The sequence below is a fragment of the Taeniopygia guttata genome, chromosome 18 (assembly GCF_048771995.1).
Source record: "Taeniopygia guttata chromosome 18, bTaeGut7.mat, whole genome shotgun sequence".
In the NCBI taxonomy this organism is placed as follows: domain Eukaryota; kingdom Metazoa; phylum Chordata; class Aves; order Passeriformes; family Estrildidae; genus Taeniopygia; species Taeniopygia guttata.
The window spans coordinates 1,691,061-1,704,389 of NC_133043.1; the positions used below are offsets into that span (position 1 = coordinate 1,691,061).

The 13,329-nt window shown below is 55.6% G+C and overlaps 1 protein-coding gene across 2 annotated transcripts in view; it reads right to left on the reverse strand.

Annotated features, from left to right (window-relative positions):
• Positions 1–237: 237 nt before the first annotated feature.
• RPTOR (regulatory associated protein of MTOR complex 1) overlaps positions 238–13,329 on the reverse strand; it is a 97,932-nt gene continuing 84,840 nt past the window's right edge. Inside the window, exons 30-35 of one of the 2 annotated variants that reach the window (XM_030287692.4) lie at positions 9,435–9,541; positions 7,215–7,342; positions 7,043–7,129; positions 5,216–5,332; positions 4,307–4,436; positions 238–2,438 (exon numbers count right to left, since the gene is read on the reverse strand). In XM_030287692.4, coding sequence (XP_030143552.1) covers positions 2,370–2,438; positions 4,307–4,436; positions 5,216–5,332; positions 7,043–7,129; positions 7,215–7,342; positions 9,435–9,541 — 638 coding nt within the window. In that variant the 3' untranslated portion in view covers positions 238–2,369. The remainder of the gene's footprint in view (positions 2,439–4,306; positions 4,437–5,215; positions 5,333–7,042; positions 7,130–7,214; positions 7,343–9,434; positions 9,542–13,329) is intronic. The other variant, XM_030287691.4, reaches the window with a different exon arrangement.

The following is a 13,329-nucleotide window of genomic DNA, read 5'->3' on the forward strand; positions in this document are numbered from 1 at the left end:
TTTGGGGTGGAAGAGCCCCCGGGCCCGGCAGTGCCAGGATCCACGGATCCCTCGGGGCTGCAGCCAGAGCTCCAGGGCTGCATCTGCACCTTGGGATTGGCATTCCTGCTGCTCCATGGGCTGGCACACGCATCTGTCACCAACACCCCCTGTGACCGGCCAGACCCCAAATCCCCCCAGCTCCTCCCTGGGCCACAGCTGCCCCCGGCCCCACAGAAGGATCCTCACACCAGGAAGTGTTTCTGCATTTATTTTTTATTAACCATTTATTTGTCTGTAATCGTTTTACTCTCACATTACAATCGTGTGGGGGGTTTTATATATTTTTGTTTTAAACTTTATTTTTGTAAAATAAATAGAGATAAGTGAACTTTTAAGGTAGGACGCTCTCCAGATCCTTGGTTAAACTCTGTGATCCCATGATTGAATCTCTGCATCAGACCTGTGGAAGCACAGCCCACACACGCTCAGGTAAAAGCCCAACAGCCCAAATTCCTTAAAATCCCCCGTCCTGGACGCAGGGCTGCACTGGAGCCAGGCAGGAGCAGCAGCTCCCACCGCGCCAGGAATGTCCTGTTCCTTTCACAAACTCATTGATACGAGTTAAAAATCTATTCTTTTTGAAGCTGTGAATGTTAAGGGGTTACGTGAGATCCCAAACTCTGGTTCCACCCCGACGGGCAGCCTGGGAGTGGGTCGGGAAGAGGCACAGCTCTGTTAGACCATAATTAACTTTGGGTAACTTAGAAGTGGGTTTTTAGGTAGTTTTTAAGTTTAAAGCCTTTGATTCATTATCCCGGGATGTGATCCCTGACAGGGACGGTGCTCGGGGCACCCGACACGGCTCCACCGCCGTGGCTTGGGGACCTCCCAGGGCAGAGTCCCCACCAGCTGTGGCACCTCGGGGTGGCCCTGGTGCCTCAGCACAGGGGAGCAGGGTGCCAGGGGCAGCAGCAGCAGGGTGGGCACGGGGCAGAGGGGGTGCCAGGGGCAGCAGCAGCAGGGTGGGCACGGGGCAGAGGTGCAGCCATGGCCAGCACAGGGACAGGGGGGTTCTGAGCCCTTCCCTCACTGCATCCCCTCAGCACAGCTGGCAGTTTGCTCACAGAAGGTTCTGGGTCCTTCCCTCACCGTGCTCTTTGCTGGAGCCTGCAGATCCCGTGGCACAGGCTGGAGGAACACTGGGAATTCCTGCAGTGAGTTCTGCACCTCTAGGAGGAAGCCTGTCCTTCAGCTGTGCTCTCCCTTCCCACACCCATCTCCAGCCCCAGAACGGCTCCCAGGGGACAAAACATTCATTATTCAGACGTGGAAGGTGCAGAAGATGGAGCAGGACAGCTGGGACGAGGGTGCTTTGCTCAGAGCTGCCTTCCTCCTCCTCCTCCTCAGCCACTCTCCGTGCCCAGGCACTTCCATGCTTGGTTCCACAGGGGCAGGTGAGCCCCAGCCGTGGTGTGCAGCTCCAAGTCCCAAATCCTGGCCTCTCCTGGGTGCACAGCAGCCATGGGGAGCACCCAGAGCCTGGCTGGGCCCTGGGCAGAGCTCCGTGCCTCCGGAGCTCCTGGTGGCACAGGGACAGTGGCAGCAGGAGGGGCAGTGCCTGAGGTGCCCCCAGCTCCCCACTGGCACCGTGGGCTTGGGTGGAACGTGGTGACACCAGTGATGTCCTCCAGGCTGGTTGGAGATCTTCGTTCTCTTTCTTCCCTTGTCTTCCTCACATGCAACTCTGTGGTGTGGGACATCCTGCCCTGTTTTTGTCATCTCCTCGAGCCCCTTCCCACAGGATCCCTGCCTGCCCAGGCCACCAGCTCCCCGTCTGTCCTTGCTTCCAGTGGGGAGGAGGCTGCAGGGAGGGAGGAGGAGGAGGTTCATGCAGAGGAGACGCTGCCCTGCCTCCCTGGCAGCCACGTCCCATGCTCGGGTCACGCTGCCCTGGCCCAGGAATTGGGTTTGGCACAGGGGTGGCAGCAGCTGGAGGGTCCCGTGGAGCTGTTGGTGAGTCCTGACAGTCCTTGAAGAACCCACACTGCAGCAAAACAAGGAACAAAGACTAAAACAAGACCCTTCTCAAGGGCGTTGCCTCATCCAAGTCCTTCCAAGCTCAGGAGCCGTGTTTCTGACAGAGAAGCCAACCACTGGAAACAAAAATAAATGTTCCTTTTCTGTAGCTTTTAGAGGATATAGCTGGAAAACAAAACAAAACAAAACCAGGAGATTGTCTCTTCCCCTTGTCAAACCCATCAGTAGCTAAGTCAGAAGAACAAATGTTCAAGTTATGGGGTGCAGCAGCAGCCAACACGAAACATTCAAGTCGATGATTTCTCTATGTACAGGGAGGCCCTGCCCTGAGCCGCTCCGGGCGGGCGCCGTCATCTGATCCTCTTCTCCACCGAGTACACCGAGATGTAGAAGTCATTGCTGCCGACGGCCAGGTGGGGCTGCGGGAGAGCACAGCGACAAACGGGCACAGTCACACTCACCCGGGCTGGGACAGCCCTCCGAGGTCACCCACAACCACCTGTGACCCATCCCCACCGGCTCTGCCCAGCCCTTCCTTGGACACCTCCGGGGATGGGCATTCCCTGGGCAGTTCCAAGGTCTGAGCTCCCTTTCCATGGGGAAATTCCTGCTGGTGTCCACCCTGAGCTCCCCTGGCCCAGCCTGAGGCCGTTCCCTCTCCTCCTGTCCCTGTTCCCTGGGAACAGATCCCAAATCCCCCCCGGCTGTCCCCTCCTGCAGGAGCTGTGCAGAGCCACAAGGTCCCCCTGAGCCTCCTTTGCTCCAGGCTGAGCCCCCTCAGCTCCCTCAGGAGTTCTCCAGCCCCTTCCCATCTCCCTCAGGAACTCTCCAGCCCCTTCCCAGCTCCCTCAGGAACTCTCCAGCCCCTTCCCAGCTCCCTCAGGGACTCTCCAGCCCCTTCCCAGCTCCCTCAGGAACTCTCCAGCCCCTTCCCAGCTCCCTCAGGAACTCTCCAGCCCCTTCCCATCTCCCTCAGGAACTCTCCAGCCCCTTCCCAGCTCCCTCAGGAACTCTCCAGCCCCTTCCCAGCTCCCTCAGGGACTCTCCAGCCCCTTTCCAGCTCCTTCAGGAACTCTCCAGCCCCTTCCCAGCTCCCTCAGGAACTCTCCAGCCCCTTCCAGCTCCCTCAGGAACTCTCCAGCCCCTTCCAGCTCCCTCGGGAACTCTCCAGCCCCTTCCCAGCTCCCTCAGCCGCTGCTCCTGTGACCAGCTCCAAGGTTCAGGTGTGGAGCAGTGACAGGCACAGGTGACAGTGACATTCAGCAGGGACACCCAGCTGCTCCACAGCTCTGCAGGAGTTATAGGCCCATTTCAGCTACAGGGAAAAATTATGGGCACTATTAGTTGCCAACTGCCAACATAATTTCTCTAAATGACTGCGAATCTGCTCGTTAGGAGCCATGGCTGGGCTGAAAATGAGCATTTCCTGCAGTGAGGGGACCTGGCCCCATGGACAGGGCTTTGCTTTGCTTGTTTAAAGAGCAAACTACTCTTCCCATTACATATTAAATACCTGTCAGCTGATCTGCAGGTTTCTTAAATAACTCTTGTAACTCCCTCCAGTTTTCCCATCCATTCATTGTTTTCTCAGGCTTTCCATCTCCTCCATTTATTCTCCTCCCTGGGTGAGCAAAGTCCACTACCCAGATGGGACCTCCCTCCTCCCTGAGCAGCAACCAGATTCCCTGTGTAATCACTGCAGAGCCCCTCAGCTGTGACAGACTCCAAAATCTCCTTCTGCTCTGCCTCATTCCAGCTGTGACAGACTCCAAAATCTCCTTCTGCTCTGCCTCATTCCAGCTGTGAAAGAACTCAAAAATCTCCTTTTGCTTTTCCTCATTCCAGCTGTGACAGACTCCAAAATCTCCTTTTGCTCTGCCTCATTCCAGCTGTGACAGACTCCAAAATCTCCTTTTGCTCTGCCTCATTCCAGCCTGTATCAGCTTGTGCCTTTAATTTTTGCAGCTCTCCCGTTTTCCTGGGGTGCACTTTTTGCCTGCACAGCACCAGCCTGATGTGAGAGCAGCCCCAGCGAGCCATGCCGGGAGTGAACAAGCCCAGGAATTTTGGGAGTGTGAAGCTGCAGTGCTCCTGGCACCAAGGACAGCTCCTGTGCGGGGAGCTCGGGCAGGCAGGGCTGGGATGGGGTGGGAGCTGCAGCTCAGCTGGAAGGGCTCAGGAGCCTGCGGAGCTGGGCTGGGAGTCAGCTCAGAGCACCGGGCTGGGACAGCTCCCCTCCACCCTGGGGGGGTCTCTGTGGCAGCCCCAGTGCAGCAGGGATACAGACCCAGTGAGGATGGAAGGCCAGGCAGCTGATGGCTCCCACTCGCTGTCCCATGAAGCCGTCGTAGTATTTGATGTTGTTGATCAGCTCCCCGTTCCCATTGTAGATGGCAGTGAACTGGTTCATGGAGCCACTGCAAGGGAAGGGGCAGAACATGGAGTCACTGGGAATGCTGGGAGGGGACAAAATTGCTGCTGCAGCCATGTCCCTCAGTGGGACAGCATTAACTGGTGGCCAGAACCACAGTGAGCTGTGGTCACCTGGGACAGGGAGACACGGAGAGCTGATGCCCAAACACACCCAGTGCACCCCAAACAGGCTCCAGCCCATGTGGCTGTGGAGCAGCTCCTGGTCCCCACTCAGAGCCCAGAAACACAGACACTGAACAGGGACCCAGTGTTCAGGGCTCACTGATGGATAAAAAAGGGATAAAGCCCCTGAGCAGCAAACACAGGAAAGAAGTTGCACTGCTGGGGTGGGTTAGAAACAGTAGAGTCAACACCACCCCATGAATGATGTCTGTGAAGACAAATCATCCTCTCCAGGGATCATGGAACCATGGAATGGTTGGGGTTGAGAGAGACCCTAAAGCCCACGTTGTTCCACCCCCTGCCATGGCAGGGACACCTCCCACTGTCCCAGGCTGCCCCAAGCCATATCCAACCTGGCCTGGAACACTTCCAGGGATCCAGGGGCAGCCACAGCTTCTTTGGGTATCTGTGCCACGGCCTCCCCACCCTCCCAGGAAGAATTTCTCCCCAGTGTCCCATGTAACCCTGCCCTCTGGCAGCGGGAAGCCGTTCCCCCTCATCCCGGCACTCCAGGCCCGGCTCCCTCCCTCTGATCCCGCTGGTGCCTCCTCCGGGCTCACTCCAGAGCTCCCTGTGCTGCAGGGAGAGCAGCAGGACTCACCATGCAAAGAGGTTGGCCTGGGGGTGGATGTCGAGGGCCGTGAGCCCCTTGACGATCTGCAGCACCTTCATGGACTCGGGCATGCGGGGGTCGAAGAACCGCACGTCACCGTTGACGCTGCCAAAACAGAGCCACGGGCTCAGCCCCACCCCAGAGCCCAGGAAATGCAGTGTAGGGCTGCCCAGGAGCCAGCCCCTCCATGGGCACTGGGACAGGGAACACACACGGCTGAGCTCCCACCAGCACCATGATTTCATCCCACCCACAGCACGTTCTGTGGCGAGGGAACAGCTGGGAGTGATCCCACACTGCTGATCAATCACTGCTGATCAATCACTGCTGATCCCAAGTTTCTGATCCCACACTGCTGATCTCACAGTGCTGATCCCTCACTGCTGATCCCAAATTTCTGATCCCACACTGCTGATCAATCACTGCTGATCAATCACTGCTGATCCCAAGTTTCTGATCCCACACTGCTGATCAATCACTGCTGATCAATCACTGCTGATCCCAAGTTTCTGATCCCACACTGCTGATCAATCACTGCTGATCCCAAGTTTCTGATCCCACACTGCTGATCAATCACTGCTGATCTCACAGTGCTGATCCCTCACTGCTGATCCCAAATTTCTGATCCCACACTGCTGATCAATCACTGCTGATCCCAAGTTTCTGATCCCACACAGCCTCTCACTCCCAGCCCATTACTAGTGTGCCCTCCTGGGCACACTCCTGTGTGGGCACAGGACTCCTGTGGGTCCTGGCACACCCAATACATCCAGCCCCAAATTCCTGCTGCTTTGCACAGCAGGAAATGGCCTTGGAAACCTGCAAGCAGAGGGGATGTGCTGGTGCCATCCTTTACCCCGGGTGTCTGGACACCAGGATCTCACTGTGTCCTGTCATTTGTTTTCCTTGAATTTTGCTGCCAGCTGAAGCAGAGGGAACTGGGATAAACTGGGAGTTCCTCAGCTGCACAGCCTGAGCTCCTCCAGAAAGAACCCAGACCTTTTGAAGCCCAAAATTCCCTCAGAGCTCTGCAGCCCCGGGAGCAGCCCCCAGGCTGGAAGGGCTCTGAGGAGAGGGGACTACCAGCCCTCAGCCCTGGGCACAGGGACCTGGCCCCTGGAGCTGCTGGAGGAGCTTATGGAGAGGAAGATTAAAAACTCCAATATGGGAGCTTGACAAATCTGGCAGCTGCATCACATAATCCCCCGTTTGAAAATCTTAATACATTTTTGCTGGCCCATCCCCCGCCTCAGGAATGTTCTGAATCCTAGAAAATTATGTTTTGTTTCCATTTTCTAATCAAGAGAAAGAGGCTCTTTGTGTGCAAACGGTGGCTTTGTGACAATAAATTCTGTTCTGCTGTTCCTTAATGGCCAAACAGTACCTGCTGCTCTGGCTGCAGTATTTACCAGGCAGCAGGGATGGATTTAGGGAATTGCACAGGAATCCTGCCCAGCAACGTGCTTGCCAGATGCACCATCCACCTTCCTCCTCTCTCTGTGTCCCAGATGTCCCCATGGAGATGTTGGCAGTGAAACCCCCCACCACAAGATATTCCACAGGCAGCTCCTGCTCGCCTCCCTTCCCCTCCCACACCTGGGGATCCCAGCACCTTGTTCAGCCCAAACCACACCAGCAGCCTCCCAAGGAGAGCTCCACATCCCTCCTGCCTCCTCTCCCCCGAGTCTGGAGCAGGAGTTAATTACTGAAGCAAATGTCAAACTCCAGAGCTTTGCTGGAACAGCAGGGTCAGAATTTGGAGGGGAAATCAAACCGTGAGCGTGGCAAGCAGCCCCAGGAGAGCAACCCCTGTACCTGACGCTCATGATGTTGCCCTCGGGGTGCTTCTGCAGGTAGGCCTTCACCACCCAGGCCGTGTGCTCCCGGTAGGTCATGACGCGGCTGGGGACAAGGGGACAAAGGGACACGGTGAGGTGAGGGAGGTGAGGGGGACAGGCAGGCCCCGGGCCGGCAGGACGGGAGTTACCATTCACTGAGGGCCATCCTCCTGTCGAAGACGCGGATGGAGCCGTCGCCCAGCCCCGCCACGATCAGCGAGCGGTGGGAGTCGCAGGACAGGCTGGTGACACAGCTGTCAGCTCCCGTGGGAATGTCCTGGGAGACACACACACACACACACCCCCACCAGTGCCGTGCTGGTCACAGCTCTGCTGGGATTAGTGACAACAGGCAGTGTTTATTGAGGGACGCCCCCTCATATAGGGGGTTCAAAGTTCTCCTGCTGGAACACCCGATCGGTTGGGTTTCTAACACTGCTTGGCTCACTGGCTGCTAGATGTCTGCATGAATGGGACTGGCTGGGCCTTCTTGCTCGACTTCCAACCTAACCTATCATTGTCTTACCTGGGGACTTGTTTGCTTCTATTTTTTAATGAACTAGGCTGGGAGCTGGGGCCTGTCATGGCCAATTTTATCTGTTCAGCTTACAGACCAGCTGTAGCTGTGATACACCACGGCCTGGCTTCAGGGCCCTGCACCAAGGTCCTGCCTCATCCCCATCCCCATCCTCACACCAAGCAGGGTGAGGCAGCTCCCATGCCCCTGATCCCTACCAGGGACACTCTGGCCCCTGGCACAGTCCCAGAGCAGGCCAGGCAGTGCCGTGCCTCCTCCTGTCCCTGCTGTGGCACCTGTGACAGGGACACCCAGAGCATCTCATTAGAGACATGTGCAGGGAAAGGGACATGGAGAAGGCAGCTGGAGCTGCAGGGACAGCTGTACTGGGAACACACTGGGCACCTACACTGCCACTTCCCCCCTTTTACTTCTGGAGGCAAAAGAATTGCTCAGAATAATCCCTGTGCCTGCTGGGAGGAGAAACACTTTGTTAAAATCAGCAAAAAAAGCTGAGCAGCGCTGCGAAAGCAGGAGCGACAATGATGGGATGGTCTGGGTTGGGAGGGACCTTAAAGCCCTCCTCACCCCAGCCCTGCGTGGGCACACCTTCTACAGCCCAGGCTGCTCCAGGCCCCGGGCAGGAGCTGCAGGAGCTCATCCCACACCTCACTCCTGCTTGTGCAGGTCCAGCCCAGCCTGAGCAGGGAGAGGCACCAGGCCTGGGGCTGCTGCAGCCTCTGCCCACCCCCAGCTCCTCCTTTGAAGCAGCAACACTCAGCAGAAGTGCAAATGAGGCACTTGTTCCTCCAGCTCCAGCCCAGAGGTGTGGGTTTCTGTAGTTCAAAGAGGGAGGCACCTTTATCTGCCTCGATTATTGCTGCTCTTTGTGCTGATTCTCACTTTCCCAGTTACTGACTCAGGAAGTTCCAATCACTTGAATTTCAACACCCAATCTTTGCAATTAAAAAAAGAAACAACATGTTTTTAGATACTTTCGGTGCAATCATTAATCATCATCATTTAAAAGATTTTCGCCTCCTGAATTTTGCCGCTCCCTAATTTGCATAGAAAAAAATAATATGTGAAAGTAATTAAGATGAACAGAGGCTTAATTATCCTGCATCGCAGGGTCAAAGTGTCGCAATTAATGTTCATCCAAGGGTAATTAATTTCGAGAAGCTCTGAAAACTCCGCTTCCTTTTTATTCCAGCATGGGGCCTCCCTTCTCAGGGACCACCTGCTTCTCCTTGGAATTTCTGAGAAACTCCCACGCGATTGTGGCTGACATGGGCTCTGGCAGGGCCTTTCCCCCTCCCACGGCACAGGGAGGTGTGTGTGCTTTCACAGCCTTTACACTGCTCCAGTTACCTGTTAAAGTGAAATCCAACTGTGTCCCAGAGCCTGCCTTGGCATCCCAGAGCCTGCCTTCACATCCCAGAGCCTGCCCCTGCATCCCAGAGCCTGCCCCTGCATCCCAGAGCCCACCTTCACATCCCAGAGCCCTCCTCTGCATCACAGTGCCCACCTTTGGATTCCAGAGCCTGTCCCTGCATCCCAGAGCCTGCCTTGGCATCCCAGAGCCCTCCTCTGCATCACAGTGCCCACCTTTGGATTCCAGAGCCTCAGCTTCCCCAAACATTGGTGCCCACCCAGAACAGCACAGCAGCTTGCAGCAGGGCCCTGACACAGTCCCTGAGTATCTGCATGGTTTTATTGACCTGGGAACGTGACCCTAGGGCAGGGAAGCAGGGAAGCAGGGGCTCCAGGAGCTGGCAGCTCCTCACACACAGTCCCAGGTGCTTTGGGGCTCTGGGAGGGACAGGTGCTGGGACAAGCAGGCAGGTGTTACCTGTACTTTCATCTCCCGATCCGTGTCCCAGATCCGGATTATCCTCACGTCTCCCGAGGTCATCAGGAGCCCAGTTTCTTGTTCCCAGTCCACCACCATCCCTGCTCCTGAGACACACCAAGGCAGGGGCGCCGATCAGTGCCAGCACGGGCAGAGCTGCACTCCTGGGAGCATCAGCTCTCCTGACTTCGTGTTCCAGACACTGTCAGCGCCAGAGGAAATGTAAAATTACACACACAGCCTCCAGGTGGGACTGAATCAGCTGCTCCTGGAGCTGAGTCCAAACACTGCTTTGCCCCCTGGTGTGAGTGCTGAGAGAAGCCAGCACAGCAGGTCCCTGTGGGAGGGGAGCACAACTTCCAGGAACTGCCAGGGGCCAGAGCAGTGCCCAGCACGTCATGAGAACATGAAATGCTGACTGAAGAGACCCAGCTGGTGCCACCTCACGCAGCAAGACCCGAGAGCTCCTGGACTGATTCCTCCTTCTGTCAGAAGGATGTGGGAGATGTTCCTGGGCAAGGAACAGCCAAGTCAGGGCTGCAATAGAGTGAATTTAACAGCTGGTGGGAGCACAAACCAGTTTGCTGCATGACTGGTGAGGAGGGGAACACCCTGCAGTGACAGCAGCTCAAAGAGCTGCTCACCCTCACAAGAGCTTCTGCTCCTCATCCCTGAGGGCACAGACCAGTCTCCAGGGGAAGTTCAGCACAAGGTCCCATCCAGCACAAACAAAAACCCTGGGGGCACCACAGGAGGGAACCAGAGAAAAACTCCAGGCTTGGTGTCTGTTTCCAGGAGGGCAGGGACAGCAGCAGAATTCCTGCCTCTCAGAGCAGTTGTCCACCCTCTCCTCCATGCCAGACCGAATTTCTGGTGCTGAGCAGTGTTTCATAACCACACAGAACTGGAGTCAGAGCCCTCTGCAATGCATCAGGACTGCAGCTCCTGCCCCGAGCACTCTCAGTGCCTTCAGCACCATCCCTGTGTCTCCACTCCAAGCACAACGTGCTTGTCCACGAGGTAAAAACGTGCATTTGTCTGGATTTGCTGCCAGGAATCATCCCCAGCAGGAAATCTAATCCTGCCCCAACATCTCTTTCGTCACCAAAGGGCCACAAGCACCTTGTACCAGAACATCCACGGTTACAGAGCACAAAGGAAGCAGCAGACACATCCTATGAACACCGAGTTCTCCCCCTGCATGATGGAATGACCTTGTTTTGCACAGCTGCAGAGGAAACATTCTGCCTCCCTTCCCTTCCTGAGCATCACATCCAAGCTGATTCCTGGTCCTGCCACGTCCATGGAGGAGGTCACTGATGTTTACTGACAGTCCCTCACCTCACTGCAGGAAACTGGGGGCTCTGGGCTGACCTGGGAGCCTGGATCCTTATCCTTAGTCAAATGGATTGCTCCTTCAGACTGGCAGCTTGCAGGGCTGGAGAGCCAGGCAAACAAGCAGGCAGAGATGGAGATGATAAACAGCACTGAAGTGTTTGCATTTGTCATCTCTTTAGGGCCCATGTGACAGGATAAACCTGGCAGCTGAGATGGATCTGGCCATTTCCATCCCCCATGGAGTTCAGCAGGCTCCCAAGAGCTCCCAGTTTCCCAGGAACATCCCCCAGCTTGAAGAAAAGGTTTCTTCCTGACCAGCACCAAGTCCTGGGGGCAGAGCTGGCATTCTTGGTGCCTCTCTTGGTGTGCCCGTCAGGAGTTTGTCGCTGAGGATATTCAGCAAGGACACCTGGATGGGCAGGGAAAGTCTCACTGAGGGAAGAGGCTCCAGAGGGATTACACAAAGGTTGCCACGAGAGACAAGCAGATGGAAAGGACAAGGGTTCACTTCCAACCGGGCTAGGAAAAAAGAGGGAGATGATCACAGAATCCTGGAATGGTTTGGGCTGGAAGGGACCTTAAGAACCACCTCATTCCACCCCTGCCATGGCAGAGACACCTCCCACTACCCCAGGTAGCTCCAACCTGTCCAACCTGGCCTTGGACACTTCCAGGGATGGTGCTGGCTATGGTGTGACTCGAGACCTTGCAGTTCCTGCCTTTCTTATTAAAACTTGCATAGTTCAGCTCAGGGATTACTGCTGCTCCCTGGAAGAGGCAAGAGCAGGATTTGGATCATCCCAAAGCAAGGATCTCCCTGGAGGTGGTGGGTCCTGGCTGCAAAGGTGCCTGTGCTGAGCCCTGGGCTGGGGCTCTGCTCCTGCTGCACCCCTGCATCCCCTGGCCAGAAAGGGGATGCAACTGGGAATGCTGAACCAGGATTTCAGAATTCCAACCTGTCTGAAGAGCAGAAAAGCCCTCATACATAAATGTCAGTCACTTGGAAGTGTGTGAGGGGAAGGAACGCTTCCTCTGACTGCGAAATGTTCCATCCAGAGCTGGCACTCACAGTATGGAATGAGACAGAAATAGCTGAACTATTTCTATGTACAAGCATGGCAGAGATGATCCAAGATTGGCTCATGTTTCCATGCTCAACTCAGAGCATTTTGGGATGAGGAGTGAACGTGGGATTGAATACTAATGATCATTTCCTTTTTAATTAACAGAGGTCCTACTCCAGGATGTTACAACTGAGCCTTGCAGCCCACCCACAGGGCTTTGGCTCCTGGGCTTGGCACCTGAGCTGCTCCCCAGCCCCAGGTGCTGCTCTGAGCACCTGAGCTGCTCCTCACTCAGCCCCTCCTGCTCACAGGTGCTGCTCTGAGCACCTGCACAGCCCTGAGCTGGCTCTGCCTGACCTGTCACACCTCCTGAGAGCAGCACACAGGGACAGAGCTGGCACAGCCCCTGGCACAGCCCCTGGCACAGGGCAGTGCTGGAATGCTGGGGCTCCCAAAATCCACGAGCTGCAGGAACCAGCCCTGCACTGCTGCAATGCATCAGGAGCTAAGAGCACAATTTTCCCCTAAGGGATATTATGTTCTTAGATAATGAGCAGCAAATCTTCTACAGCTCAGGGAAAGGAATTTTTAAATATCTGTGGTGGAGGTGCTGTTTTTTGGTTTGGGGTAATTTTTTTTGTTTGTTTTTGAGCCTTTTAAAGCCAGCACTGGCACGTCTGTATGGCTGAGTTTATCCACACCAGCAGCTGCTCCTGAAGGTAGAACTTCCCATGGCTGTTCCCTCAGGATTGCCTCTGAGCCAGAGATATCTGAGATATTTGCCTGGATGGGACAATTGCATGGATGGACAAATTCCAGTACTGCTGTGGTGAAAGCAGCTGCATTCCCAACATCTGCATTGCCCTGTAACGTCATGGAAGGTGGCCAGGCTGTCCTTGGCATTTCAGTGGAATCAGGAATACCTCCATGGAACACAATACAAAAGCATCCTGGACTCCAACTGATCATTTTTTAATCACGGGCCCTCCTGGTTGAGCAGTGAAGCACATCCCTGCTTTAATTTCCAGGAAGCAGTGGGAGGGTTGGATGACCTCACTCATCATTAATTTCTACAACATCCTCTCAAAAAGTGTCACCCTCCTCCTGCCAAGGACTCTGCAGTGAGGGACAGCAGGAGCTGGGATGCTGGGAATTCAATTAAAAGAACACAAACCCCTGGAGCTGCCATTTCTCCAGTGATTTTATTGCCATCAGATAATCTGACCAGAGCTGTGTCAGCTCCTGGGAGGTGTGGGGAGCCTCCCTGCCCTTGCCTCTGCCCCTTGCTCTCCAGGAGGAGCCTGAGGCTGGAGCCTTGAGCAGCTCCTGGTGCAGGCTGGAGCTGTCCCCTGCTCCAAGCCCCATCCAACCCGGCCTGGGACATTTCCAGGGCCAGGCAGTACCCAAGCACTGCTGATGTGCTTTGCTGCCAGGAGAGCACCAGTTCCATACATTTTTTACAGCTCTCCAGAGGGAAGGGGGAATGCTGGAGC